Source organism: Petaurus breviceps, unplaced genomic scaffold, assembly GCF_028583685.1.
Source record: "Petaurus breviceps papuanus isolate PSGF00001 unplaced genomic scaffold, PetGlider_PUasm1.0 164, whole genome shotgun sequence".
Lineage (NCBI taxonomy): Eukaryota > Metazoa > Chordata > Mammalia > Diprotodontia > Petauridae > Petaurus > Petaurus breviceps.
This window is the reverse complement of record NW_027185735.1, coordinates 14,743,761-14,770,723: the sequence shown is the minus strand read 5'-3', so window position 1 is coordinate 14,770,723 and position 26,963 is coordinate 14,743,761. Positions and strand designations below refer to the sequence as shown.

At 39.1% G+C, this 26,963-nt stretch overlaps 1 protein-coding gene across 1 annotated transcript in view; it reads left to right on the top strand.

Annotated features, from left to right (window-relative positions):
• SPTB (spectrin beta, erythrocytic) overlaps window positions 1-26,963 on the top strand; it is a 168,991-nt gene that overhangs the window by 51,873 nt on the left and 90,155 nt on the right. The window contains exons 2-10 of the mRNA XM_069082374.1: window positions 555-750; window positions 16,097-16,248; window positions 17,335-17,508; window positions 19,632-19,723; window positions 20,158-20,238; window positions 20,636-20,751; window positions 21,616-21,728; window positions 22,580-22,767; window positions 26,787-26,904. Coding sequence (XP_068938475.1) covers window positions 606-750; window positions 16,097-16,248; window positions 17,335-17,508; window positions 19,632-19,723; window positions 20,158-20,238; window positions 20,636-20,751; window positions 21,616-21,728; window positions 22,580-22,767; window positions 26,787-26,904 — 1,179 coding nt within the window. The 5' untranslated portion in view covers window positions 555-605. The remainder of the gene's footprint in view (window positions 1-554; window positions 751-16,096; window positions 16,249-17,334; window positions 17,509-19,631; window positions 19,724-20,157; window positions 20,239-20,635; window positions 20,752-21,615; window positions 21,729-22,579; window positions 22,768-26,786; window positions 26,905-26,963) is intronic.

Below are 26,963 nucleotides of genomic sequence, written 5' to 3'. Positions count from 1 at the left end.
CCATTGTTTTGGTTTGTTTGTGTGTCTGGTTTCTGGGGGGGGGGGGCTGGGGGGAGGGGGGGGGGGTTGCGCTGAACCAGGGCGCCCCCCGTTGCTCCTGTCCTCCAGTCCGCCCCCCCATTGCGTCCTGGCCTCAATTTGGTGGGCAGATGCTTGTCTCTTTGATGCAGTTGCCTCTGCAGCCTCTGGAGCCCGACCCCAATGAGTAGTCTGTCTGGAACACAGGAAGGGGGTGGGGAGCTCTGGTTCACTGCAACTGACGTCTCCACCTGCTGGCTACCCTGACTCTTACTGCATACAGCTCTCCTTGTCCCTTCTGCTGCCACTGCTGCTGCCACTGTTGCCGCCGTCATTGTTACTGTGGCTGCTGTTGCTGCAATATTTCATAACATATGATTCAGGAACCTCAGGTGGAAAGCATGCTCAGGCAGATGGCACAGTGTGCTGCTCTTAGAAGGATCTGTTTCTGTCAGAGGCTCCGAATAAGTTTCCCCTGAGAAAAAGTCTGAAGGGGTGGGGAGCTAACCCTTCAATACATGTTGCTCTCCCTCCAGGGGCCCTTTCATGAAGACTGAGGCAAGAGCTGCTGCTGAGAGCCTCCCGACATGACATCCGCCACTGAGTTTGACAACGTGGGCATCCAGCAGTACAGCAGGATCAACGCCCGCTGGGACTCCCCAGACAATGAGTTGGACAATGACAATAGCTCTGCCAGGCTCTTTGAGAGGTCTCGCATCAAGGCTCTAGCAGGTACTCTTCTGAAGGGTGAAGGGATGGAGTATGGGTGGGGAGAACCTTCCTCAGTGCCCTCCTTTCCCCAAGATCACCTGTATTCCCAAGCCTCTGGGTGTGAATGGCAAGGGGGAGTGTTAGGGATGCTTCTTGGGTGAAACCTGCTGATGCCTTGCTGGGAGTTTGCTCATAAGGGATTCAATCTTCCATCTGTGCTCTGAGCTTGTTAAATAGTACTGGCAACAGCCACTGTTCACACCTGTCCTCTAGTTCATTCATATTTCATCCTATGAAAAGGAGGTGGTAACTGCTTGTGTGTACTGTACTCAAAGCAACTTGAAGTGACCATCCTGAGTGACCTGTAGCCAAATTCAAGAGTCAAAGAAAGCCCAATCAACTGAATGAAATAATCAGTGTGTTAAGGGTGGATAATTATATTATCAACTAGACTCTGATCTTCTTTTCCCTTTACCTTCCTTCTATATGGAGGATTGTACAGGAGATCCCATAAGAAAAGAGTAACCAAGTGTGAAATTAAGAACAAGCAGTCTTCTCAGGACTCAAAAGGGGAGGAGGGGAAGGTTTTTAGAGGGAAACACTTAGATTTCACCTACTTTTCACCTTCTAAGTTTGGGATGGGGTATGTGGGTTATTTTTTTTATTTTTGCTGTTATTAGCTCATTTAAAAAAATCCTAAATCTCCAGTGTAAATAGTTTCTCTTCTGCGTTACTTGCCAAAATATCATTTCCTCCTACTTACTGGGATATCATTTTTGTTATTTGATCTTTCCTGTGATGGCCTTCATTACTAAGTCTTGACCCAGAATAACCTGGGTCCTGGACATTTTGAAGGATTTTTGATCATCATTTGGGAAGGTGGGAAGAGGTAAGAACCTCATTCTTTCCATCTGAACCACTATTTGACTTTATTTTCTCTTTTATGTATCCTTAGTCAATTGACTCTGCTTCCTTTTCCTTTGTGGAAAACTGCTGGTGAGGTACAAATCTGCTAGCTCTTTAATTGATATCTTACTTTTTCCAGGGGTTCTCAAATGAAGTGGGGTCCATGGATTTTTTAGGGGCAACATGAGAAATTATTGTGCTGCTTTTTTCTTCCCTCTCCCCCATCTACATTGTAGGATTATAGATTTAGAGGTAGAAGGGACCTCTGAAGTAATTTAGTCCAATTATTATCAATTTACAGTGGAGGAAACTGTGGCTCAAAATTGTGACTTCCTCAAGTTCGAACAGGTAGCAAGTGTCAGAATAAGGATTTTTAACCCAGGTCCTCTGATTCCAAATCCAGCATTTTTAAAGTTGCATCATTGTTTCTCTTAGTGGCAGAGGTAATTACACCAACTTATTTGCATTTATAATTCATCCTCTTGCCAGTACCAAAACATTAGACTATTTTGACTTTACTAGCCTGTCTGTTAACTCTCTGTGCTGGCTGGGCCACAGTATAGTATACATGTGTGATCCAAGAGTTATTTCTTGTATGGTAGGGTTTACCCAGGAGCCACATAAAAATTAGATCTTCCTTGGTCTGTTTCCTAGATGATTCATTCCTTAGGAGACCACATTTTACCATATCATCTCTCTGGTTCTTAATTTCTTTCAAATATTTTGGCTTTCCTTTTGACTTTGGAGGTAACTTGGACATATATTATGTTAATACTAATCTCATTATTTCAAAGTCAGGGGCAGCAACATGTTACAATCGAACACTAAGCTCTAGTAGAGTAGAGGACAGAACTCTTACTAATGATGTCATGTTTTTCACTAGGGTGACTCATGATAACCCACTAAAGTGTTTGTAGGTCATTCTCAAATATTCCAATAAACCTAAAATTTCATCTATATGGGTACTTCTTGTAGTGATGTAGATGAGATGCAGTTTTTCTGAGACTGTTCATCCAGTGTAACCATAGACATAGCATACTTTATTAAGATACATATTCAGAGAATTAAAAATACTTTTTGAGATGAATATTTATTGATTATTCAGTCATAAAGGGACATTTAATTAAGAACTAAAGAACTTTAGTTCTTTAAGAACTAAACTTGTCCTGGAATAGTGATTATAGCAATGGAAGCAGAGTCAAGAAAGACCTAGGTTCAAATCCAACCTCAGACACCTCTAGCTGTAATTCCCTGGGCAAGTCATTTAAACCTCTCTGTGCTTCAGTTTCCTCATCTGTAAAATCAGGGGATAAAACTTGAGGGAATCCAAGGCCCCTTCTGCCTCTAAATCTTGATTCCAGCAATACTTTCTTCCTATAATTTCTACACAAGGGCTCCCACTAATGTACTGGGGGCTTTCCTTGATTTCTTTGGACAGTGCGAGGATACCAGTGAAATACATCAGTCATCCATTACTCTCACCATGTGACTTATTTTTTACCTCATAGGTTTGATGACAGCATTTGGAAATAATAACAATAGTAGCCAATATTTATACATTGCTTTAAGGCTTGCAAAATACTTGACTATATCTTATTTATTTCTCATAATTTTAGAAGCTTTAGTATTAAAGATGTAATTCCAGTTTTACAGCTCTTGCTCAAAAGACCTTAAGCAACTTGCACCTGGTCACAGTGTTAGTAAGTATTGGAGATAAGACGAACTCAGGTCTCTCTTGACTCTAGATTTTGTACTCTTTCTACCATGCCACAATGCTACTTATAATTGGACAGAATGGGAAGTCACCAAATTGTTGAGGTTCTTGGCTATATCTAACAATACATAGAGCCTTATTAATAATTATAAGTAAATTTTCTATTGCATCTGAGATTTTAAAAAATATACTCTTATTTTGGAGTGTTTTTCTTGAATGACCTATAACTAAAGTCAAGACTTAGTCCAATGGATGAGCACTGAACCAGTATTTAAGGGTTAATCAATTCATATTTAATCAACCAATAAACATTTATTAAGTGCCTACTCTGTGTCAGGCACTTACGAAGGGTTAGGGGTAGTACTGTTGACCCTCAAGGATTTGTGTATGTTGGAGAGTGGGGGGGCTGGTTAGGAAGATGTCATATGTTACTCTATCCTGATGTTAGGCATTTTCTGCTATATCTCTATTACTTTCTCCAAGTCCTCCTTAGAGATTTATATAAGGATTGCCCTTTTCTAAGAGCCTTCAAAGTATTTAGAATTCTTATGCAGAGTCCTAAATGACAGCAATGACTCTATTCAATTATGATAGCTCTTATCCCTCTCTAGAGATACCCTTTGTAAATGACTTTGGTCAAGGGCATCCCCTTCACATGATGCTGCTGCTCCTATGCTTTGTAGATAGAGAGCCTGGCTTCTCTTTTCTTTTCCTTTCTTTTTTTTTTTCTCACCTCTTCTCTTCTTTCGTGGTGTGTGTGTGTGTGTGTGTGTGTGTGTGTGTGTGTGTGTGTGGTGTGGAGGGGAGGCAGTCAGGGTTAAGCAACTTGCCCAGGGTCTTACAGCTTGTAAGTGTCTTGGGCCAAATTTGAACTTAGCTCTTCTCACTCCAGGGTCAGTGCTCTATCCACTCTGCCACCTATCTGCCCCTATTTCTTTTTTAAAATAATAATTTCAAGTGCCTTCTGGTCTTTTTTTTTTTCCCCTCTCTGATGGAAGATTTGGGAGTGATCTTTCTCTTTGCCCCATACTTTTGACTTAACCTTTCAGAATATCAGTCCAGTTGCTGTCCTTGCTTCTGCCACCACCTCTTCCTGTTCCTCCTCCTCTTTCTCTTCTTCTTCTTCTTCATTGGCACATTCCTCAGCCTTGAGCTGCCTCCTCCCCTTCCTTGAAAATCCTGTGGTTTCAAGAAGAATTAGGGCTTCGAATAGTAATAATAATGGAGTAGAATAGGATTTGTAAGGCACTTTCCTGACAATTCTTTGAGGTGGATGGTGTAATATTATGCCACTCTTCAGGTGACAAAACTGAGGATCTGAGGGATTAAATGATTTGCCTTTGGTCAAATACCTAGTTAGCATCTGAGGTGGGATTCAAATCGCCATCTACTTTTTTAAGATCATATACTATACTTCACTTTTTCTCACTGTTAGATTAATGGTTCTTTCTTCTTATTCCTATAGACTCTGACTCTGCACATGCTTAAATGTGAACATCTGGGGTTAATGAGATACAAACTAGCCTTTAGAATGAGCTTAAGTATAGTTTGGTGGTGGACTCAAATATGTGTTGGCAAGAAATTAGAAAGATTGTGAGTCTTTTGTTGGTTTCTTTTCTCTGGCATCACTGTGGATGTTGACTATCCTTGCTTTTGAGCTTTCTCGAACCCCACCCCACCTTGCTCACTTCAGTTCATTATTAGACCTCACTTAAGGGTAACATTCATTCATTTTTTTTTGCTTTCTGGGTTTTCTTTTATTGTTATTTTTATTTCCCATTTAATAGTATTTTATTTTTTCTAATTACATGTAAAGATAGTTTTCAACATTTATTTTTATAAGATTTGGGGTTCCAAATTTTTCTCCTTCCCTCCTGTTTCCTAGGACAGCAAGCAATCTGATATATGCTATACAAGTACAATCATATTAAATATATTTCCACATTAGTCATGTTATGAAAGAAGAATCAGAACAAAAGGAAAAAAGTAAGAAAAAGAAAAAAAGGGAACACACTATGCTTCAATCTGCATTCAGTTATTTCTCTGAATGTGGATAGCATTTTCCATGACGAGACTTGAAGTTGTCTCTTCTTGTTGAGAAGAGCTAAGTCTATCAAAGTTGATCATTGTACAATGTTGCTGTTACTCTATATAGTGTTCTCTTGGTTCTGCTCACTTCATTCAGCATCAGTTCATGTAAATCTTTCCAGGTTTTTCTGAAATTTACCTGCTCATCATTTCTTATAACACAATAGTATTCCATTACATTCATATACCACAACTTGTTCAACCATTCCCCAACTGATGAACATCCCCTCAAATTTCATATCTTTGCCACCAAAAAAAAAGAGTTCCCCTAAATATTTTTGTAGGTGTGGTTCCTTTTTCATTTTTATGATCTCTTTGGGATATAGACCTAGTAGTGGTATTGCTATATCAAAGGGTATGCACAGTTAGGTTGCCTTTTGGTCATAGTTCCAAATTACTCACCAGAATTGTTGGATCAGTTCACAGTTCCACCAACAATGCATTAGTCTTCCAATTTTCTCAAATCTCTAATATTTATCATTTTTCTTTTCTGTGTTAGCCAATCTGATAGGCATGAAGTAGAACTTCAGAGTTGTTTTGATTTGCATTTCTCTAATTAATAATGATTTCTTCATCTGAAAACTACCTGTTCATGTCCTTTGACCATATATCAATTGGGGAATGACTTGTAGTCTTATAAATTTGACTCGGTTGTCTATATATTTGAAAAATGAGACTTTTACGGGCAGCTAGGTGGCACAGTGAATAGAGCACCGGCCCTGTAGTCAGGAGGACCTGAGTTCAAATCCGGCCTCATTCACTTAACATTTTACTAGCCGTGTGACCTTAGGCAAGTTGCTTAACCCCAACTGCCCTCCAAAAAGAAAAAAAAGAAAACAAAAAATGAGGACTTTATGGGAAACACTGGCTGTAAAAATTGTTTCCCAGCTTTCTACCTTCCTTCTAATTTTGATTGGGTTGGTTTTGTTTGTATAAAACCATTTTAATTTAATGTAAACAAAATTATCCATTTTGTATTTCAGAGTGTTCCCTATCTGTTGTTTGGCCACAAATTCTTACCTTCTCCATAAATCTGACAGATAAACTATTCTTTGATCTGCTAATTTACTTACAGTATCACTCTATGTATCTTATGATACTTACAGTATCACATCTAACTAATGTATACATTTTGACTTTATCTTGGTCTACAATGTGAGATTGCTATATGGTTGATCTATGCCTTGTTTCCGTCAGTTTTCCCAGAATTTTTGTCAAATAGTGAGTTCTTTTTTTTTTTAAGCAATTGGGATTAAGTAACTTGCTCAAGGTTACACAGCCAGTTATTTCTGGGTGTGGTGCTAAGTATCTGAGCCCAGATTCGATCCCAGGTCATCCCGACTCTGGGGCTGGTGCTCTTACTTGTTGTGCCACCTGGCTTCCCCTAAATAGTGAGTTCTTATCCCAGAAATTGTAGTCTTTGAGTTTATCAAACAGAATGCTATAGTCATTTACTACTGTGTCTTGTGAACCTATTCCACTCTCCACTATTCTATTTCTTAGCCAGTACCAAATAGTTTTGATGATTACTGCTTTATGATACAGTTTTAGATCTGATACAGTTAGGCCACCTTCCTTTGCAGTTTTTTTCATTCCCTTGAAATGCTTGACTTTTTGTTCTTCCAGATGAATTTCATTATTATTTTTTCTAGCTCTATAAAATAATTTTTTGGTAGTTTGATTGGTATAGCACTAAGTAAATTAATTTAGGTAGAATTGTCATTTTTATTATATTAGCTCGGCCTACCCATGAGTAATTGATCTTTTTCAAATTATTTAGATCTGATTTTATTTGTGTGAAAATGTTTTGTAATTGTGTTCATATAGTTCCCGAGTTGGGGCAGCTAGATGGCTCACTGAGTAAAGTGCCAGCCCTGGAGTCCGGAGGACCCGAGTTCGGTTCCGGCCTCAGACACTTAACACCCACACAAAAATACTAGCCGTGTAACCTTGGGCAAGTTGCTTAACTCCAGTTGCCCTCCAAAAAGGCAACCTCCCCACCCCCCCCAAAAAAACCAAACATATAGTTCCCGAGTTTGTCTTTGTAGGTAGAATTCTAAGTATTTTATATTGTCTAGAGTTATTTTAAATGGAATTTCTCTTTCTGTCTCTTATTCTTCTGGGCTTTGTTGGTGATATATAGAAATGCCAATGATTTATATGGGTTTGTTTTATGTTCTGCAACTTGGCTAAAGTTATTAATTATTTCAAGTAGTTTTCCAGTTAATACTCTAGGATTCTTTAAGTATACCATCATATTATCTGCAAAGAATAATAGTTTTGTTTCATTTTTGCCTTTTCTAGTTCCTTCAATTTCTTTTTCTTCTGTTATTGCTAAAGCTAACATTTTTAATACATGTTAGTGGTAATAATGGGCATCCTTGTTTCACCTCTGATCTTATTGGGAAAGCTTCTAACTTAGTCTTATTACATATAATACTTGTTGATGGTTTTAGATAGATAATACTTATCAGTTTAAGGAAAACTCTATTCTTATGCACTCTAGAGTTTTTAATAAGAATGGGTGCTATATTTTGTCAAAAGCTTTTTCTGCATCTATGATTTCTGTGAGTTTTGTTATTAATATGGCCAATTATACTGATAGTTTTCCTAATATTGAACCAGCTGTGTATTCCTGATATAAATTGCACCTGGTCATAGTGTATTATTCTCGTGATAAATTGCTGTAATATCTTTGCTAGTATTTTATTTAAAGTTTTTGCATCAATATTCATTAGGGAAATTGATCTATAATTTTCTTTCTCTGTTTTTGTTCTTCCTGGTTTAGGTATCAGCACCATATTTGTATCACAGAAAGAATTTGGTAGGACTCTGCCTATTTTTCAAAATAGTTTATATAGTATTGAAATTAATTGTTCTTTAAATGTTTGGTAGAATTCACTTGTAAATCCATCTGGCTCTGGAGATTTTTTTTCTTCAAGAGTTCATTGATGGCTTGTTAGATTTCTTTTTCTAAAATGGGGTTAATTTCTTTTTCTGTTAAGCTGGACAATTTATATTTTTATAAATATTCATCTATTTCACTTAGATTGTCATATTTATTGGCATACAGTTGGGGGCAAAATAGCTTGTAATTATTGCTTTAGTTTCCTCTTTATGGGTGGTGAATTCACTCTCTTAATTTTTTTTTTTTTGCCTTTTGGAGGGTGATTGGGATTAAGTAACTTGCCCAAGGTTACACGGCTAGTTTTTTTGTGTGTGGATATTAAGTGTCTAAGGCCGGAACCGAACTCGGGTCTTCCTGACTCTGGGGCTGGGGCTTTATTCACTGCGCCACCTAGCAGCCCCACACTCTTTTCATTTTTGATACTGGTAATTTGATTTTCTTTTTTAATCACATTAATCAAAGGTTTATCTATTTGATTGATTTTTTTCATAAAACCAACTCTTAGTTTTGTTTATTAATTCAATAGGTTTCTTACTTTCAATTTTATTAATCTCATCTTTGGTTTTCAGAATTTCTATTGTGGCATTTATTTGGGAACTTTTAATTTGTTCTTTTTCTAGCTTTTTTAGTTGCATACCCAATTCATTGATCTGCTCTTTCTTTGTTTTATTTTTGTAAACATTTGGTAATGTTCATTCTTTTTGCCTCTTCTTAGTTTCATTCAAACATCTCTGAGTCAGAAAGGGATGCCCCCTGGTTGGCCCTCCATCCTAGTCACTGCATCCCTCTTCCTGGTGTCCCTGTAAACAAGCCATATGGTTATTCTGTTTGAAAAACAGCAGGCTTCAAATGCGATTATCCAGCCTGTGTCTAATTTGAATCTGAGGTTTTGGCCTGCCTCGGCTCTGCTTTCAAAGATGGATGGCTTGATTTCAGTGGTACATAACCAAGGTGAAAGGTGAGGTGGTTTCAGCAGGTATATTTTGAACCATTACTCCTGCAGTTCTTCCTGAGCATTGAGTAGATTTTGTCCACTCTTCTCCTTGGACTCCTGCATCTGCATAAGGGAAGAAAAAAAGTAAGTCCTCAGTTTTCCTAAAGAGATTCCAGATAGCATTTTGGGGCATGAAAGCTTCCTGACATTTCATTTCCCCCAGAAGTCCAGCTTATATAAATATTCTCATTCATTCTCTCTCTCTCTCTCTCTCTCTCTCTCTCTCTCTCTCTCTCTCTCTCTCTCTCTCTCTCTCTCCTTTCTCTCTCTTCTTCTCTCTCTTTCCCTCCTCCTTCCCCTCCTCCCCTTTTTGTTTAGAACTTAGAAAGGAGATAAAATGCCTAAGGCCAGAAAAAATTATCCAAACACATTGCTTGTTCTTTACTCACCTCTCCCCTATTTCTCTGCCCACAGTGTACCTCCTAGTGACCCTGAAAGAGAGAAGGCAAAACTGGGAAGAACAAATCTAACCCTCTTAGGAGAGATATGATCCACATGAAAAAGAGGGACTCTGAGAATAGAATGGAAACATGAGGCACAGAAGGATGTATACCTCCATGGCCCTTCTGTATCTCTGACGCATGGTAGAGCAGTCAGTTTGTGGTTGGAGTCATGATTGAAAGGATGCAGCTAGTACTGGTGGACTGAACCACATGGTTCAGCATTACATTTCACCATCCAGCTCCTTGACCTCTACCACATACATGCCCTGGTCCAAATAGACAGTTTACACATATCCTGATTCTTTAGTAGCCTGGCCTGTAGGTAGTTTTGCCCTCTGATACTCCTGGGCCTCCTGGGAATTCCCTTAGAGGAGATTTTTGCCTGCTACCCTCCCTTCCCCACAGAAATAAAACCTTGTTCTGGAAAACTTTATGTCAAGAGATCGAATAATTTCACAAGAAACACCGGAGTCAGAAAAACCAAAAAGGGGGTCAGCAGTTACTTAAGCTGACAAATCCTGGAGAAGCTAAGCTCCTGTCAATCATAGAATCCTATGTTAATAGTAGAAAAACTACTTGCCTAGTCACCTGTGAGAGTTTAAAAAAACTGTTGCAAGAGAATTTAATTGTTTTTCCAGCCCTGTATTGTCATTGTTGTAGGATTGGAATTGGACTTTTGATTGCATTGTGTCCAAATGCTAAAACTCACCTTAGCACTTTGTCTCATTGGTGGAGGGAAAGGAAATTTCTGGTGTGGAATCTGCCTCTGAATTCTGTACGTGATTGCCTTAGAGAGTTGCTGGAAGCACTTAGAGGTTAAGTCCCTGGCTCAGAAGCATACAGACAGTATATGTAAGTCAGAGTCAGGACTTAGGAGCAACGTCTTCCTGATTCTGAAGCTGGCTTTCTATCTAATCCACCAGGCTCCCTCTCCTACAATTATTGAAATGGATTATTTTTTTTTCAGATTCTAAAAAATTGAGTCTTTTGTGTGTAGATTGTAAGTGTAGTGGAAAAAATGTTAAAATTTCTAAAACCATCAATACTAACTAGAACAAAGCAAGAATTAAGTCATCCTCTTCCCTTTTCTACCTCACTATGACCAGCCATCTTTAAGATTTCATCTACTTCAAGCAAATCTGCCATTCCCAAGATATCTTAGCCTATCCTATCCCTGCAATGTGGGTAAAAAGTGATGCTTCTTCTAATTTTTGAAAGTCTCAGCTTGAGAATGCTTTGCAGGGGAATAACCAGCTGCTCTCAAATGGAGGGTGACTATGATATGCCATTACGTGGATATTCTATTAAATATTAACATATTGAGGTTAATAATAAGACTTGGCTCTCTCCCCTCATTATGAAGACTGAATGACTTGCTTTAATGGATCCTGCCATCTTTGGGAAATACCTATTAATTTTTAGGCCAGTCGTTTCCATGGGCACATTTATATACTAGCACTAGCTACATTTGCAATTGCGTAGTTCTCCCGGCTCCCCTGGCTTCTACATTCTACTCTGCAGAAGAGGGACCAAGGGCATTGTTTCCTCAATATCTGCAGTAGTTTTTCATCTTTTTAAATGGAGAAGCTAAGAGAGGCTTGTAGGAGAGTGACTCAGGCTTAAGTCAGGAGGCTTAGAGGGAAGCATTTGAGTTTGTGGAAGCCTTCTTTTCTTTTTTTTTCTTCCAGATGGTGTTGTGACTCCATTATAGCAAGGAAATGGAGAACATTATGAAAAGAGTCCAGAAGGGCCACAGACATCACTTGCCTCCACTTTTTCTAATAATTCTACCCCTGAGTGTCTCCAGCAGGTGACACATAGACAATGGATACAACATGCTGGGCCTGGAGTCAAAAAGTCATGAGTTCAGTTCTAACCTCAGGCTCTTCTTAGCTGTGTGACCTCAGCAAGTCACTTAACCTCTGATTGCCTCATTCTCTTCACTTGTAAAATGGGAATGATAACAGTGTCTACCTCACTGAGTTGTTATGAATGTCAGATGGGATAATGTTTGTAAAGTGCTTAGCATGGTGCTTGACACTGTGTAAATGATTATTTCCTTCCTTTCCCCTACCAGTCTATACATGGTGCTGATGTTGATTTCTCTTCAAAGAGAGTTAAGATAGTTTATTGGAAAGAACCCTGGTCTTTAGACTGAGGAGACATGAGTTTGGATATTGATTCTAATATTGGCCCTATGACTGGGAAAGTCACTTAGTCATTTTGAAATTTGTTGTCCTCATCTATAAAAAAAGGTTATAATACATGCATTAGTTACATCATAAGATTGTTTTGAATAATTGTGAGGATTGTCTTTAGGGCTTTGTAAATCTTAAAAGCCCTGAGATACCCACAAAGGTAAGAAATAGGTAGAGTTGTCACAAAGCTAGGAGGAGAACTAGTGTTGAACAGTATTTATTGACCTGATGTTTTAATTTTAAGCCAAACCAGTAAAGAAAGATGAAGAGGAGATGTTGCTTGCACCAATGTGGAAACACAGATGCTAGGTGTGTGGAAGGGAAGAGGAGACAAAAAATTCATTGGTTGGGGTAGAAAAATGATGACCACAGGCTGGTAGGGAGTAAAAGTGAGTTAAAAACTAAATATGAATTTAGTTTATAAGAGATAGTGAAGTCAGTGACATTACTAGCAATAGAAAAAAAAATAGCCTTTGTTTTTAGGGCGTAAACATATAGGTCAAGTGCTACTTTCCAGAATTAGTTTCTTTCTAGTAGTTACTGGCATGATTTAGTCTCAGAAAAAAGATAACATCACCTTATGGATCTTCACCTAAGTTGATCCTCCTTATATAGGATCTCTGAGGAGAGAAGCCAGGGATTACATGTCACAGTAGCACAGACCAGGACCCACCCAGAACAAACCCGGGTGTGCTGCTGTAGTTGTTGCTAGCATTTCCCTCTTTTCCCAGTCTCTCCCATGGGTACATCTTATGTACAAGAACAGGGCCTCAGGCTTTCATCTGGCATTGCTTCACCAGCTCAGAATTCCACTTGAAATCCTCAGAATGGACTCAGGAACAAATATGCTGAGTAAGCTGCAAAACTCCACTAGAGAGAAGGAGCTAATGGATATTAATTCCTATTCCTGGACCTTCCCTTCTATATGACAGCTAGCCTCTGGGGATTTCTGATTCTCTTCCCTGACTTAACTGCTCTTCTCTTAAAAGAGCTAGGGTGAGGGGTGGCCAGGTAGCACAGCAAGTAAGAGCACCAGCTCCAGTGTAGGGATGACCTGGGATCAAATCTGAGCTCAGACACTTAGCACCCACCAGAAACACCTGGCCATGTAACCTTGAGCAAGTTACTTAACCCCAATTGCTTAGGGGCGGCCAGGTGGTGCAGTGAGTAAGAGCACCAGCGCCAGAATCAGGATGACCTGGGATCGAATCTGGGCTCTGATACTTAGTACTACACCCAGAAATAACTGGCCGTGTAACCTTGAGCAAGTTACTTAACCCTAATTGCTTAAAAAAAAAAAGAGCTAGGGTGAAATTACTCAGAATTCCCAATACTTTGAACTATTTTTTGGTTTTCTGGTAATTGAGAAATGTTTATTGATAAAACTGGGATCTCATTGTTTGGGAACTATTTCCATTGCTGTAGATCAATAGTTTTGAAGAATTCTTAAAAAAACACTCTTAAAAATTATTGAGGACGCCAAAGAACTTTTTCTTTCATGGGTTATATCTATTAGTATTTACAATTTTTGAAATAAAAACTGATGAATTTTTAAAATGTTCATTTAAAAATAACAATAATTGGGGCAGCTAGTTGGCACAGTGTAGTAGCACCGGCCCTGGAGTCAGGAGGACCTGAGTTCAAATCCAACCTTAAATCCAAATTTAACACAAAAACTAGTTGTGTGACCTTGGGCAAGTCACTTAACCCCAATTGCCCTCCAAAAAGCAAAAAAAAAAAGTATATAAAAATAACAATAATAAATCCATTATATGTAAAAATAAATAACAGTTTTAAAAAAACTATATTTTCCAAAGCAAAAAATATTTGATGAGAATATTGGCATTGATTTACATATTTTTGAAAGTCTTTTTAATGTCTAGCTTAATAGAAGGCAGCTGAATTCTCATATCAGCTTCTGCATTCAATCTGTTGTGATATGCCATTTTGATTGAAGTATATGAAGAAAATCTGTCTTCACATACCTATATAGCAGGAAAGGGAAGGAGTATTTTAATAAGCAAATAATGTGTTAGTATTAATAAAAAGAGTCTTTCTGGACCCCCCAAAAGAGTCTCAGGAACCCCTGGGGGGGTCCTTAGATCACACTTTGAGAACCTCTCATTTAGATCACCACCCTACCATCCTTTCTTCCTCCTAAGCAACTCTTGTCCGTGTCTTCCATAGGGGATTCATTAGGCCCAGAATCAGGAAAGTGCCTATTTTATACCCATAGATTCTCAAAGTTTGTTGCATGTAAAGAATTCATTTGTCTGTTGAAAATAATACTGATCAGAGGGCAATTTGAAATACTTAAAACTTAGGTCACTTCTAAATTATATTAACTCCAGTGGCTGAAGATTTAGTCTAAGTCTTTAAGCTAAAATTTCTGGATGAATTCCCATACTCTGCATTAGTTGTGAAATAGACAGAGTTCCTTGCAACACCATGGTAAGCAGGAATCCTTCACTATGAAAAGTAGGAAAAGGAGGAAGCTGATTGAAGCCCATTCCTCTAACATCCTCTAACATCATACTTAACCTTTACACTGTTGGATTGTAGAGCAGCAAATGAAGTTTACCTGTTTTGGGGGGAGGAGGGAGGCAGTCTCCTTCCTAGGAAAAGTTGAATGATCTTATCGACCCCACCCCCCATGTAAACACATCAGATTTTAAACAAGTTACCAGAGACCCCTAAGGTACCATAAAGCTCTTCATTTAAAACCGGGATAAGAGAAAGCTTATTGTATTTTGTAAAGAGTAAGAGAGTCTTGTCTGAAATTCACTTGGGGCTGCAGAATTTAAGTCAAGATGCTGGCTAATGTGTCTATTTTGTGGGCATTTAAGATTAGTATTGTCAACTCCATTTCTTCTTTTTCTACCTCATGCTTTGAATGAGAGGGTATAAGTTTCTACTTTATGTTTAGAGAGTATAAGTTTCAAGCACCCAACTAACTAGGAGTAGAAAGGAAGGAAGCTCACTACTGTGAGCCAGCACAGACATCTGAGTCCTGCCCTTGAAGTGGTTCTGGCATGGCCACTCCAGAGAGACAGCTCTGCGACAATTGTGACCCTCCTGAGGTCAGTTCCCAGTGGACCAAGCCACACTTGTCACATCTTTTGGAGACCTGAGTCATCAGATCCATTTATACAGAAGTCGGTTGTCACAGGCTATTTACAAATTTAAGCAGGGTATTTTTTTTCTCTCTTTTGTTCTCTTATCCCTCTTCCTTTTCCAACTCTTTTCTTTCTCTTTTCCACTTATCTTCTTCCATCTCCCTTCCCCTCTTCCTCTTCTTATCATTCTCCTTTCTTCTTCTTCTCCCATTCTGCTTCCCTTCCTTTCTCTTCAGACTAAGCCAACCATTTAAAGGTCTATTATCTGCTTTATTCTTTGTCAGAATCCATACAACCCCTACATGAAATCATGTCTTTGTCGTGAGGGATTCCTTCTCATCTCCTTTCTCAACTCCCTCTTGGTCCTGCTCTATGGTATATTGTAGAAAATAAGTCCATAGTTACTAAAGAATGAATAGAGTTGAGAAATTGCAGGTTGTAGATCTGCTCCCTGCCCAAGGAAGTTATTTTCTTTTATCACTTTATCAGCATACGGTCTGACTTAATTCTTTGAAATGTATAATCCAGGACAAACGAGGGGTAAAGTTTCTTTTACTCTTCACCTCACTCTTTCTCTTACATGTTAGCTTTAACCCTGTGGGTATTATACTTGGTGAATTCCCAGGAGAAAAGGAATCTAGAGGAAATAGACTGAAGGAATCTAGAGGAAACAGCATATGGGGACTGAAGGAATCTGTTCACTTTGGCTTAGTGGTTCTGAGAACTGGTGGCCACAGCATGTAAAGACTCAAGATCAACTGAGTAGTTGGATTTCCAGGTATGATATGGTACCCAGGAGCCACCACTGTGTAGTCAGGAAGCTGATAGCTTCACTGTCTTGGCACTAATGATATATGAGCATCTGCTAAAAATGTGACCTGGATTATAGCTACTGAATATTCTCATGAAGGTTGTGGACGTGGCACAAACTTCCTATGCCTGGTACACCGATTCTCAGCAGCCTTGTGATACCTTACCTGGAATTCTTCTCCTTTTGTAGACGAGCGGGAAGTTGTGCAAAAAAAGACTTTCACAAAATGGGTGAACTCACACCTGGCACGTGTGTCCTGCCGTATTGCTGACCTCTACAAGGACCTGCGGGATGGAAGGATGCTCATCAAACTTCTGGAAGTCCTCTCAGGAGAGATGCTGGTAAAGCTTCTCAGATTTGCCATGGTTTACTGCCATAAGGTTGCTTGTTCAAAAGGGTTGACTTTTTTTTTTTAAGAGGGACAGATTTATGTGCTTTCTCAAGTCATCATGACCCTAAGAAACACACCCATCTCTTTTTGCTAGAAATCACTCCAAAACCAGGGCAAAAAGGGAGACCTCATTTAAGGAAGTGTCTTGACCAATTTCCCTAACCATACTTGGAAATATTTAATATATTGACTTCATATTAAGGGGAAGCTAGGTGATATAATGGATGGAATGCTAGACTTGAAATCAAGAAGACCCGAGTTCAAATCTTGCCTCAGACATTTACTTGTTGTGTGACCTGGTTAAATCATTGAATTGAATATGAAATGGGAATGTGTATATGACATTTTTATGCCCCTCTTCTTCTTAGATCGTTTTTCCTCAGATACTTTTCTCCACAGGATTCCTTCTCTTGCAGAACTGATGTAATGCCTCCCCTGGAGTCAACACTAATAGTTCTTTAGTTATGGTCCTGAGAGATTAGAATGTAAACTCCTTGAAGACAGGGACTGTTTGTTTTTGTTTTTGTATCTTTAATGCTTAATATTTTCCATACAGTAGGTACTTAATAAATGTTTTTTGAGTTGAATTATTTCTAATTATCTGGTGCCACTGAGAGTTGTAGCTGGTGGGGATTGGAGACTTCCCTTCAAATACTCTTCATCCCTTTTGGTAGAGCCACAGCTGGGAGCTTTGGAAGTGGTAATGCAGAGGTTGTTGACTGGTATAGATCTCACTATCTCCAATATAATAACTACCCTGTTATTCAATATCAATTGTAGGAAGCTAGGACTAGATCCCAGGAAATGTACCAAAGCATCTGAACAACACTTTGAATAAGCTGAGCTGAAACTTAAGGAAAAGGGTAGGAATTTTAGTAGTTTCAAGGAAGGAGTAGGATATATTTAGTTTGTAGGGTGTTTCATTAATATCACCCAAGCTGTTTTGCTTTTCTAATGCTACAGCTACTTATAAAAGTATACCATTAGCTTCTTTGTCCACTCTTGCTCTTACTTTGATTGTTATGTCTCCTCCCAGCCGAAGCCTACAAAGGGAAAGATGCGAATTCACTGCCTGGAGAATGTTGACAAAGCCCTGCAGTTCCTCAAGGAGCAGAGAGTACATCTGGAAAATATGGGCTCTCATGACATTGTCGATGGCAACCACCGCCTCGTCCTGGGTCTCATCTGGACTATCATTCTTCGCTTCCAGGTAAGGTTTTGGTAATAGAAAAGGGAGATTGGATTTGTTGGACTGGGGAAGAGAGAGCAGCAGTTCATAGAAAGTTTGTCCAGGTCTGTAATTTTATTGAAGTAGAAACATCCTAGGGGCAGCTAGGTGGTGCATTGCATAGAACACCATGTCTGGAGTCAGGAAAGAGCTGAGTTCATATTTGGCTGCAGACACTTACTAGCTATGTGACCTTGGGCAAGTCACTTATCTCCTATTTGCCTCAGTTCCTCATCTGTAAAGTGGGGACACACTGCAGAAGGAAAAGGCAAACCAATCCAGTATCTTTGCCAAGACAATCCTGTGGACAAGTCCATGGGGTCATTAAGAGTTGGACATCACTCAACAACAAGGGATATCCTGGTGAGGAAATTTATTCCACCAATGCAAATTATCAACTGTTCTGCCCCTTTATAGTCTTAGAAAATCATCTAGGGTCACCTGAGAGGTTAAGTGACTGTTCAGGGTCACATAGCCTGTATGAGGTCAGAGACAGGACTTGAGGACTCTTTATAGGATGGCTACGTGGTGAGACGTGAATTAAAATCCACCCTCAGATACTTACTAGTTGTGTAACCCTGGGCAAGTCACTTAACATTGCCTCAGTTTCCTCATCTATAAAATAAGCTGAAGAAGAAAATGACAAACCATCTTAGTTTGCCAAGAAAACCCCAAATTGGTCATGAAGAGTTGGACATGACTGAAAATAAGTAAAAAACAACAAAAAAATTAAAACATATGTGTGTGTGTGTATATATATATCAATTTATCCTCTTGAAAAAGTACTAGATGAATATCAGTAGACCTGAGTTCGAGTTCTAGCTCCAACATATACAAGTTATTTAACCTCAAGCAAATTGCTTAATCTCTCTCCTTGACCTTGGTTTCCTTATTTTTATTTTTTCATTTATTTTTTATTTTTTTATTTTTTGCCTTTTGGAGGGCAATTGGGGTTAAGTAACTTGCTCAAGGTTACACAGCTGGTATTTTTGTGTGGGTGTTAAGTGTCTAGGCTGGAACGGAACTCAGGTCCTCCTGACTCTGGGGCCGGCGCTTTACTCACTGCGCCACCTAGCCACCCTGGTTTCCTTATTTTTAAAGTGACTATAATGATACTGGCACTATCTACTTATGATGTGAGTATCAAATGAGATAATACATGTAAATTCCTTTATGATATAAAATAATATTTATTATAATAAATCTATTATAATTATAGAAAACCCATGCTGAGACAGTGAAATTAGGGTTCACATGTCTGGCTTGCTGAGTGACCTGAGAAGAGACAGATCGCTGAAGCCAATGATAAACCATGTTGGCAGTTGCTCACTCTCTTGAGTGGGGATAGCTACAATACTAGCTATGTTATTGGTTGTTGAAAGACTTTCTCTTTCTTTTTTTTCCTCTGGGTTTTTTGCCTATCTCATCCTGAAATTCTAGAGCCACAGTAGATATAAGGGAATTTTGGAAGGAGTAATGAGAAAGAACCTTTTAGCCACTGGGTTGACTGTCCAATCTTGAGCACTTAAAATTTGATAGTGTCTGGCAAAGAATGAGCTCCTTTAGGGGGTTGAAAGTCTAGGGGAATGTTTTAAAGGTTAAGGGAAAAATAGAGATAACTGTTCAACTTGAATTCAAAGAGCCCATTAGACTAGGAACTTACATTCCTGACTGATCTGATTTCACTTTCTGTGGATGGATGAGATACACAAAATAACACTAGAATCAGGAAGAGTGAAAAGTAAAGAGGACTAATAGTTAAAACACAGTTCGTCCAGCTAGTGATTTTTGTTCCTGTGGCCCAGCTTTGAACTTCCAAAGATGAAGGCTAGTGACCTCTGTTCCAATTAGTTCTCAGCATCCCTTTCAATCTTAAGTTAATTAAAGGCTCAGTCTTACATAAGGTAAGGTTCCCACTCCCCTTACCAAAGAGGTCCAATGGTAATGATTTGGGGGTGGGTTATTAATTCTGTGCTGCTTTTGGTTGGGATTTACACAGGTCAGGCAATCTCTGTTATAGATCAGAGAGAGAGAAATAGAGAGTACACAGTAGAAATCAAGTAGCACAGAAAAAATCTCTCTTATTTTGTTCTTTCCCTTGCCAGATCCAAGACATAGTTGTTCAAACTCAAGAGGGTCAGGAGACTCGCTCTGCTAAGGATGCACTACTGCTTTGGTGTCAGATGAAGACATCAGGGTATGTTCTGCGAATGGAAGTCACTGACTTATTTTACACCCACTATTACCACTGCTGCTTTGCTCTCCCCAAAACACTGTGCTCAAAGCATAAATGGACACATAAACCTCACCACCCCAAATGACCTAAAAATAATTGGTGCAAATCTATCCTTATTTGTTGTATTGAGTCATGAATTATAGGGTTCTTCATCAAAATGGTCTGGTCTTTCTTTTAATGAGAAAACACATGAGTCATTTGGTCCCTGGCCATTTGGTGAGGGGACATCCTTGGGATGGTTTAACTGATTGTTGTCTGATATTTAGGATGATTGGGAAGGGAAGATAAAGTCGTTACTTAAAATATGTAATCGTTCTCACATTTCATATACATACACATTTGAGAGTTCAATGAATCCCATTTCTTACTTTTAAAAATATTTCTCTTGAATGCAGTTATCCCCATGTCAATGTCACCAATTTTACCTCCAGTTGGAAGGATGGCCTGGCTTTTAATGCCTTGATTCACAAGCATCGGTAAGAGGTCTTTGGGATCCTGTTGAGATATTTAATTAGTTGGGCTGTATTTAAGCCTTGCATTTCATGTACAAGTTATTGTTTGAAATTCATGTGAATTTTATGCATTAGGAATTTTTAATACTCTCAGTACTCCCCCTTAATTGAATGCCCATCACATCCGCTGCTGTCTTTCTTTCCATTCCTAATCTCATTGTTGCTCCCTCTTGTTCTGTTCATTTTCCCCAAAGTTTCCCTTCTCCCTCATTCTTGTAACCTCCACTTCTCCTCCCATGCGTTTTCCCTTTACCAGTTCAAGATCTGTCCCTGTGGTTAGGCTTAATCCCATGCTATTGCTTCCCTACTAGATGCAGATACTATAGTGATCTCCTTTTTAATATTCTGGCTTCACTCCCAGGCCAGATCTGATTGACTTTGAGAAACTAAAGGACTCCAATGCCAGACACAACCTGGAACATGCATTTGATGTGGCAGAAAGGCAACTGGGCATCATCCCACTCCTTGACCCAGAAGGTAAACCAGAAATATTCTCTCAACCTCCATCTTGTTTCCAGACCAATTCCTTTATTGCATCCCAGAGTTATAACTAGGAATATTTTCACTAGGGTAAAAAAACAGCTGGGGATGGGTTACAGAGGAAAGTCTGGCTATAAATACATTTATATGAAGGGGGGAGGCAGTTTAGCTCTTACCACTTTGGAGGTTGAAGAATAAGGGGGGTTTCTTGAGAGAGAATGAGACCATGGAAGCAGTGAGATTGCCCAGAACCTAATGTGTCATGTAGGTGAGTACCACGAGAAAAGATATAGGGATGGTGATCACCACAGGGAGAAAGCATGAACCACCAGGTGTTGGAGCCTTGGAGCAAAGCCCCGTTCTCCATGTGAATGACATCTTAGATAGACAAGGACTCAATCAGAGCTTACTTTTGTTGCAGAGCCCTTTCTGGAATAGCAATCAGGTCTAAGTGCAGAGTGAGTCCCGAGAGCCCACATGAGTTTGCAAGGTCTCACCTTATACCTGTGCACGACTAGTGTCTGATATATAGTGCAGCTCATGAAGTCCTTCCCACCCTAATCCATTGTGAAGTGTATTAACCCTCCTCTTCTGTTACAAAATTGTTTTCACTCTGGATTTTTTATTTCCTGTCTCTAAAACCACAGACCCATTTCTCCCCCATTACTATTCTTTGATATTTCCTTGGAACCTGTTGTCAATTCTGTGATCCAGAACTATAGTGAGCTCTGTGCAATAGGGGCAATGCAATATTTGGGACGAATACCTTATTATAAGCCTGATTTTTTCCTAGGCTCCTAATTTTTTCCTCAAATTGAATGACTGATTGCTATATGAAGTCTAGTCACTTTTTTCTTGCAGATGTCTTCACAGAAAACCCCGATGAGAAATCCATCATTACCTATGTGGTGGCATTTTACCATTATTTCTCTAAGATGAAGGTGCTGGCTGTGGAGGGCAAACGTGTTGGAAAGGTATGGACTAGACAGAAAACTCTAGCAAGTCACCTTCTTCCCTTGCATATGGAGCCAAACTCTATTTGAAGTCTAGGAATTTCTCTGACTTATACTCCTTTCTCCCCTTTTATCATTGATCATGAACCTTGGGTCATCACAGAGTTTGAATTCCCTGTGTGGGGCATGCTTTGCTTGGGTTCTTGTTGTGATGGACCAGCAGAGACTCATGATGGAAGGTGGCTTATCTTTAGTGCTGGTACAGACTCTTTCCACCTTGGCTGAACCCATCCACAGCTACATTGACAAGACTCCAAAGCTGAATTCTCTCAATTTCACATCTTTTCCTAAAACACATCATTGTCTGCAGTTCTGGGTCCCCTTGTACCATGGAAAGCCAATTTCTAAGTGCTTAATGACCTGCCACACCCCTCTAGCAGTCTTAATTTTTTTTTCTTGTGGTTTTCTAGCTCTTTGGCCCCTACAGTGTGCTAGGCATTGTGTAAACAGTCTGTGACATGATTGCTGTTCTCTACTGGTTAGCCCACTTATGTTTTCTCCAGGGGTTACTCCCTTCTGAATGCTGACAGACTTGAGTTTTTTTCTGATTGTGTCAGTGAAAACGAAGCAAGACCTCTCTGGCTTTCGGTTTACTTTCCTTGCTTCAGGCAGGAGTAATGAGCTAAATCTATACAACTCAGTAGAGAAATGGGTTCAACTCTAGTAGCTTGCTGCATAATCTGCCTAAAAGGAGGTGTAAAGCATTACAAAGGATTCTCTGATTCTGATTGCCATGAATGTTGTTATTATTCATTAATATCGTTATTTTCAATAATAATAATGCTAATGTCCTTGCTGTTTATAATTTCCAGGTGATTGACCATGCTATTGAGACTGAGAAGATGATTGAAAAATACAGTGGGCTGGCCTCTGATCTGCTAACCTGGATTGAGCAGACTATTACTGTCCTCAACAGCCGCAAATTTGCTAACTCCTTGAGTGGATTACAACAGCAGTTGCAATCTTTCAGCACCTACCGTACTGTGGAGAAGCCACCCAAGTAAGGGTCATATCTGTACAGAAGACATTTACTGAGTTAACTAGGAATGCATTTATTGATTCTTTCAGCAAACATTTATTAAGCTTACTATGTGCCAGGGACTGAGGATTCAAAGGCAAAAAAAGAAATAGTATCTGCCTTCAAGCTACTTATGTTCTATTGGGGAGGAAATAACATACCCATAGAAAATTAAATATAAAATATATGCAAAACAATTTCTGGGGAGAATGGGAATAGCAACTCATCCGAATAGGCTTCCTGTAGAAGGCATAAGTTTATCTTCCTGTAGAAGATTCTAAGAAGGTGAGAAGAAAATGTGTTCTAGGCATGATAGACAGCTTGTGCAAAGACATGGAGACAGTGCAATGTCATGAATGACTGTAGAGCCAAGAAGCCAATTTGGGTAGATTATAGAGGGTGTGAAGGAGAGTATTGTGTAATAAGCCAGGAAAGGTTAGCCTAGAGGCAGGTTGTGAAGGGCTTTAAAAGCCAAATAGAGGAGTTTTTTTTTTATCCTAGATGATATTTAGATTATTTTGAGCAGTAAGGTGGTATGGTCAGACCTCTGCTTTACTAATCTCTATTTGGCAGCTGTGTGGAGAATGGATTGGAGAAAGAGAGGCTACAGATCAATTATGAGGCTGTTTTAGTAGTCTGGGTGAGAGGTCATGAGGGTCTGAACAAGGCTGGTGGTTGTATGAGTGGAGAGAAAGTGACATATGAAATATTGTATGGGACTACCCTATCTTTAAGATTGGACAACAGATTGAGTATGGGCTTGAAGAAGAGAAAAGAGTCCAAGATCGCTGAAGTTGTATGCCTGAGTAACTAGAAGGATAATTGTGTCCCCAGTAGAAAAAGGGAATTTTGGAAGATGGGAGAGTTTGGGTCACTTCTTCCCCTAGCTCTTGGTTTGATACTAATGGCATTCATAAATAGTCGCAAAATTAGAGGTGTTTGTTTATAGAAATGACATCATTTTTCTACTACTTTGTATAATGCACCTGTACCTTATTATTTTTCCATAAGCTTTAGTCTGTTTGTTTATTTTAGGAGGGAAGGTATATTTTCCCTATTTTCCCTATGACTATATTGACACAAATGTGAGGCAGTCATCTGTAAGGTGAATGATGTTGGATAGATAGACCATGGAACAGAAGGAAGTTTATTGACAGGTATAGGGACAGGGACTAACTTGTGCTTTCTTTGGTGTAAGGAATTCCTGGATGAGGAAAGTTCCTCTACCAATGTAGGTCAACACCTTTTCTTCAATTTGAGAGTTGTCTAGGTCACTGAGAAGTTAAGTGACTGCTCAGGATCACACAGCCAGTATCAGTACGTCTCAGAAGCAAGACTTGAGACCATGATCTTGCTGCCTTTCTGATATAGGTTGGGATTTCATTGGTGGTTTCAATCTTTTGGGGTGTTTTTTTCTTGCTTTTTGGAGGGAAGTTGGGGTTATGTGACTTGCCCAAGGTCACATGGCTAGTTTTTGTGTTAAGTGTCTGAGGTCAGATCTGAACTCAAGTCCTCCTGATTCCAGGGCTGGTGTTCTATTCACTGTGCCACCTAGTCACCCCTTGGGTGTTTCTTCATTGTGTAAGAGGTTAAAATTCTTCAAGTCAATTATCACTCCCCTCTCCAATCTTGATCCAGCCCCATATAACCCATCTGTGTAGGGAGTTAGGTGTTATTTATTAATTAGTCCCATCTTATAAGTAAGACAAGTGATTTTCTAGACTTTTGATTCTTAGCCTACAGCTTTTCAATGAACCACCTTTGCTTTAGAACTGCTATATTGCTTTGCTCTAATGCAATGTTCATTTCTCCAGTCCCACTGATGTCTATAATCTCAGCCTAGCGTCCTTGTGTGGAATTGCCATTAATCATCATGGTTATCTTCCTTCTTTGCCACTTCCTATGCTGAACTTTTCAGTCTAAACTTTAACAGGATTTCTTTTCTACCTCAGCTTGAGTAATGACTTGCAGCTAGGTGGGACAGTGGATAGATGGAATCAGGAAGATCTACCTTTAAATTTGACTTCAGACATTTCCTAGCTGTGTGGCCCTGGGAAAGTCACTTAACCTCTATTTGCTTCAGTGTCCTTATCTGTAAAATGGGAGATAACCTATCCCGCAGGGTTTTTATGAGGATTGAATGAGATCATAATTGTAAAAGAGTGCAATGCCTGACACATAGTAAGGGCTATATGTTATTGTTGATATTATTATTATTTCTACTGTAGTACATAACTTTTATTTTGATGATCGAATGAGATAGTATTTATAAAGTGCTTAGCACAGTGCACTGTATATAGTCTATGCATAGCCTATTTCTGTCTCTTCTCTCTGACACCCATATGCCTAATAGGTGCTTCAGAAATGCTTATTCTGTCCATTCATGCACATGCACACACACACATACATATACACAGAGTATGGACTTGCTTATTTGCCAGTAGATCGCCCAATTCTCCAGAAGTGGATTTCATCACTCATCAGTTAAACCTGCTCCTCCTCCTGCCTTCTATCTTCCTAAACTCTTCATTCATGGCTCTTAAACAAGGAAAGGTGAGACATGGAGTCTAGAATGTACCTATAAACAAGTATCTGATTTCTTTTCTGACACTGACCCACTTTTAAGGTTCTAAATTCAATACAGACATCATCCCTTGTGAGAGTGATAGGTATTGTGCACGGGGATGTTATCTCTTGGCTATATAGACAATGTTTCAGGGCCAAGGCTCTTGCAAAAACCTTTATGAGTACTGGAAATTGTTGGGTGTTTCTTGGGTTGGACACCATAGTGTAGGACTGATCCCTAGAACACTAGAAACGATAGTTATCAAAGAAGCTATAGAATATTGTATCAGAATATTCTGTTATCTAATTTTTGATAAATATATTTTTAAATTATTAAGCATTTTTCTCCCATCTACCTCCCCCTACTCAATGAAAGAAAAAAGAAGGGAATAAACATTTATTAAGTACCTAGTATGTGCTAGACAGTGTGCTAAGCACTATACAAATATTATCTTACTTGAAAGAAATATAAAACCTTTCTATTATATTAGCAGTCAAGCATGCAAATTCCCACATTGGACATATCTCAAAATGAGTTTCTAATTCTGCATATTAGTTCTTCATTTCTCTGACTTTAGGTGGGCCGTTGCTCTTCATCAGTCTCCTGGAATTAAAGTTATTTCACTGATCAGAGTTGTTCATTTTTACAGTATTGATGTTATAGGATAAGTTGATTTCCTCTTCTGTTATTTTCGAGTGAATCAAAGATGTCATTGAAATTCATAGGGTTTTGCAGAGATTGAGAGTGAAACTGTCTGGAACTATGACCTGGGGGTTCAGGTCAATATAGCCTATTTCTATCTCTCCTTCCTGACACCCACATGCCTTCAAAGACCCAGCCTGGCTGTTGCTTTTCTTTTTAACAGTAATTTAAAAAAATACTTTGGGACTTTCTGTGCATTTAGGCTTATGCTGTGACCTTACAATTTTACAGATTTTTGAAAATGGCTTTTAGTGCAGCATGTCATTATGAGTATAATGCCTTGTTAGTGTTGTTATTGACTTACCAAATGAAGAATTGACTGAAGAGCTTACCAGAAAACTTCTACTGTGTGCAGAATGGCTGAGGCATTGCTTGATATTGACTAATGCAACATCACATAGTCAAAGGTTATTAGAAAAATACTCCAGTTAGTTATTCCCCTGTGAAAGCAAGTAAGAGACAAGTGCTCAGATGACAATGGCTGTTATCTCTGATCTATATTATGACGATCCATGCTTTATTTTGTCTTGACTAGTAAATATCCAGAGGTATTTTGACAGCTGAACAGGATAGAAATCATTGTTTCCTACTCCCTTTCATGCTTTCCTAGCTTCCAAGGGAAATTTGGCATGGTTTCCAAACTCTAAGTCACGGGGATAACATGTTTAGTTTGAGTAGGAGATTATACTTTGGAGATCTAGAGACCAATTTTTCTCTCTCTGTTTTCATTTAGATTTCAAGAGAAAGGGAATCTGGAAGTCCTACTTTTCACCATCCAGTCCAGGATGAGGGCCAACAATCAGAAAGTGTACACACCGCATGAAGGGAAACTTGTGTCTGACATCAACCGGGTACAGCTGCATTTTCCATTATGCTTTGCCAGGGAGGTTGATTTGGTTCCACATATCAG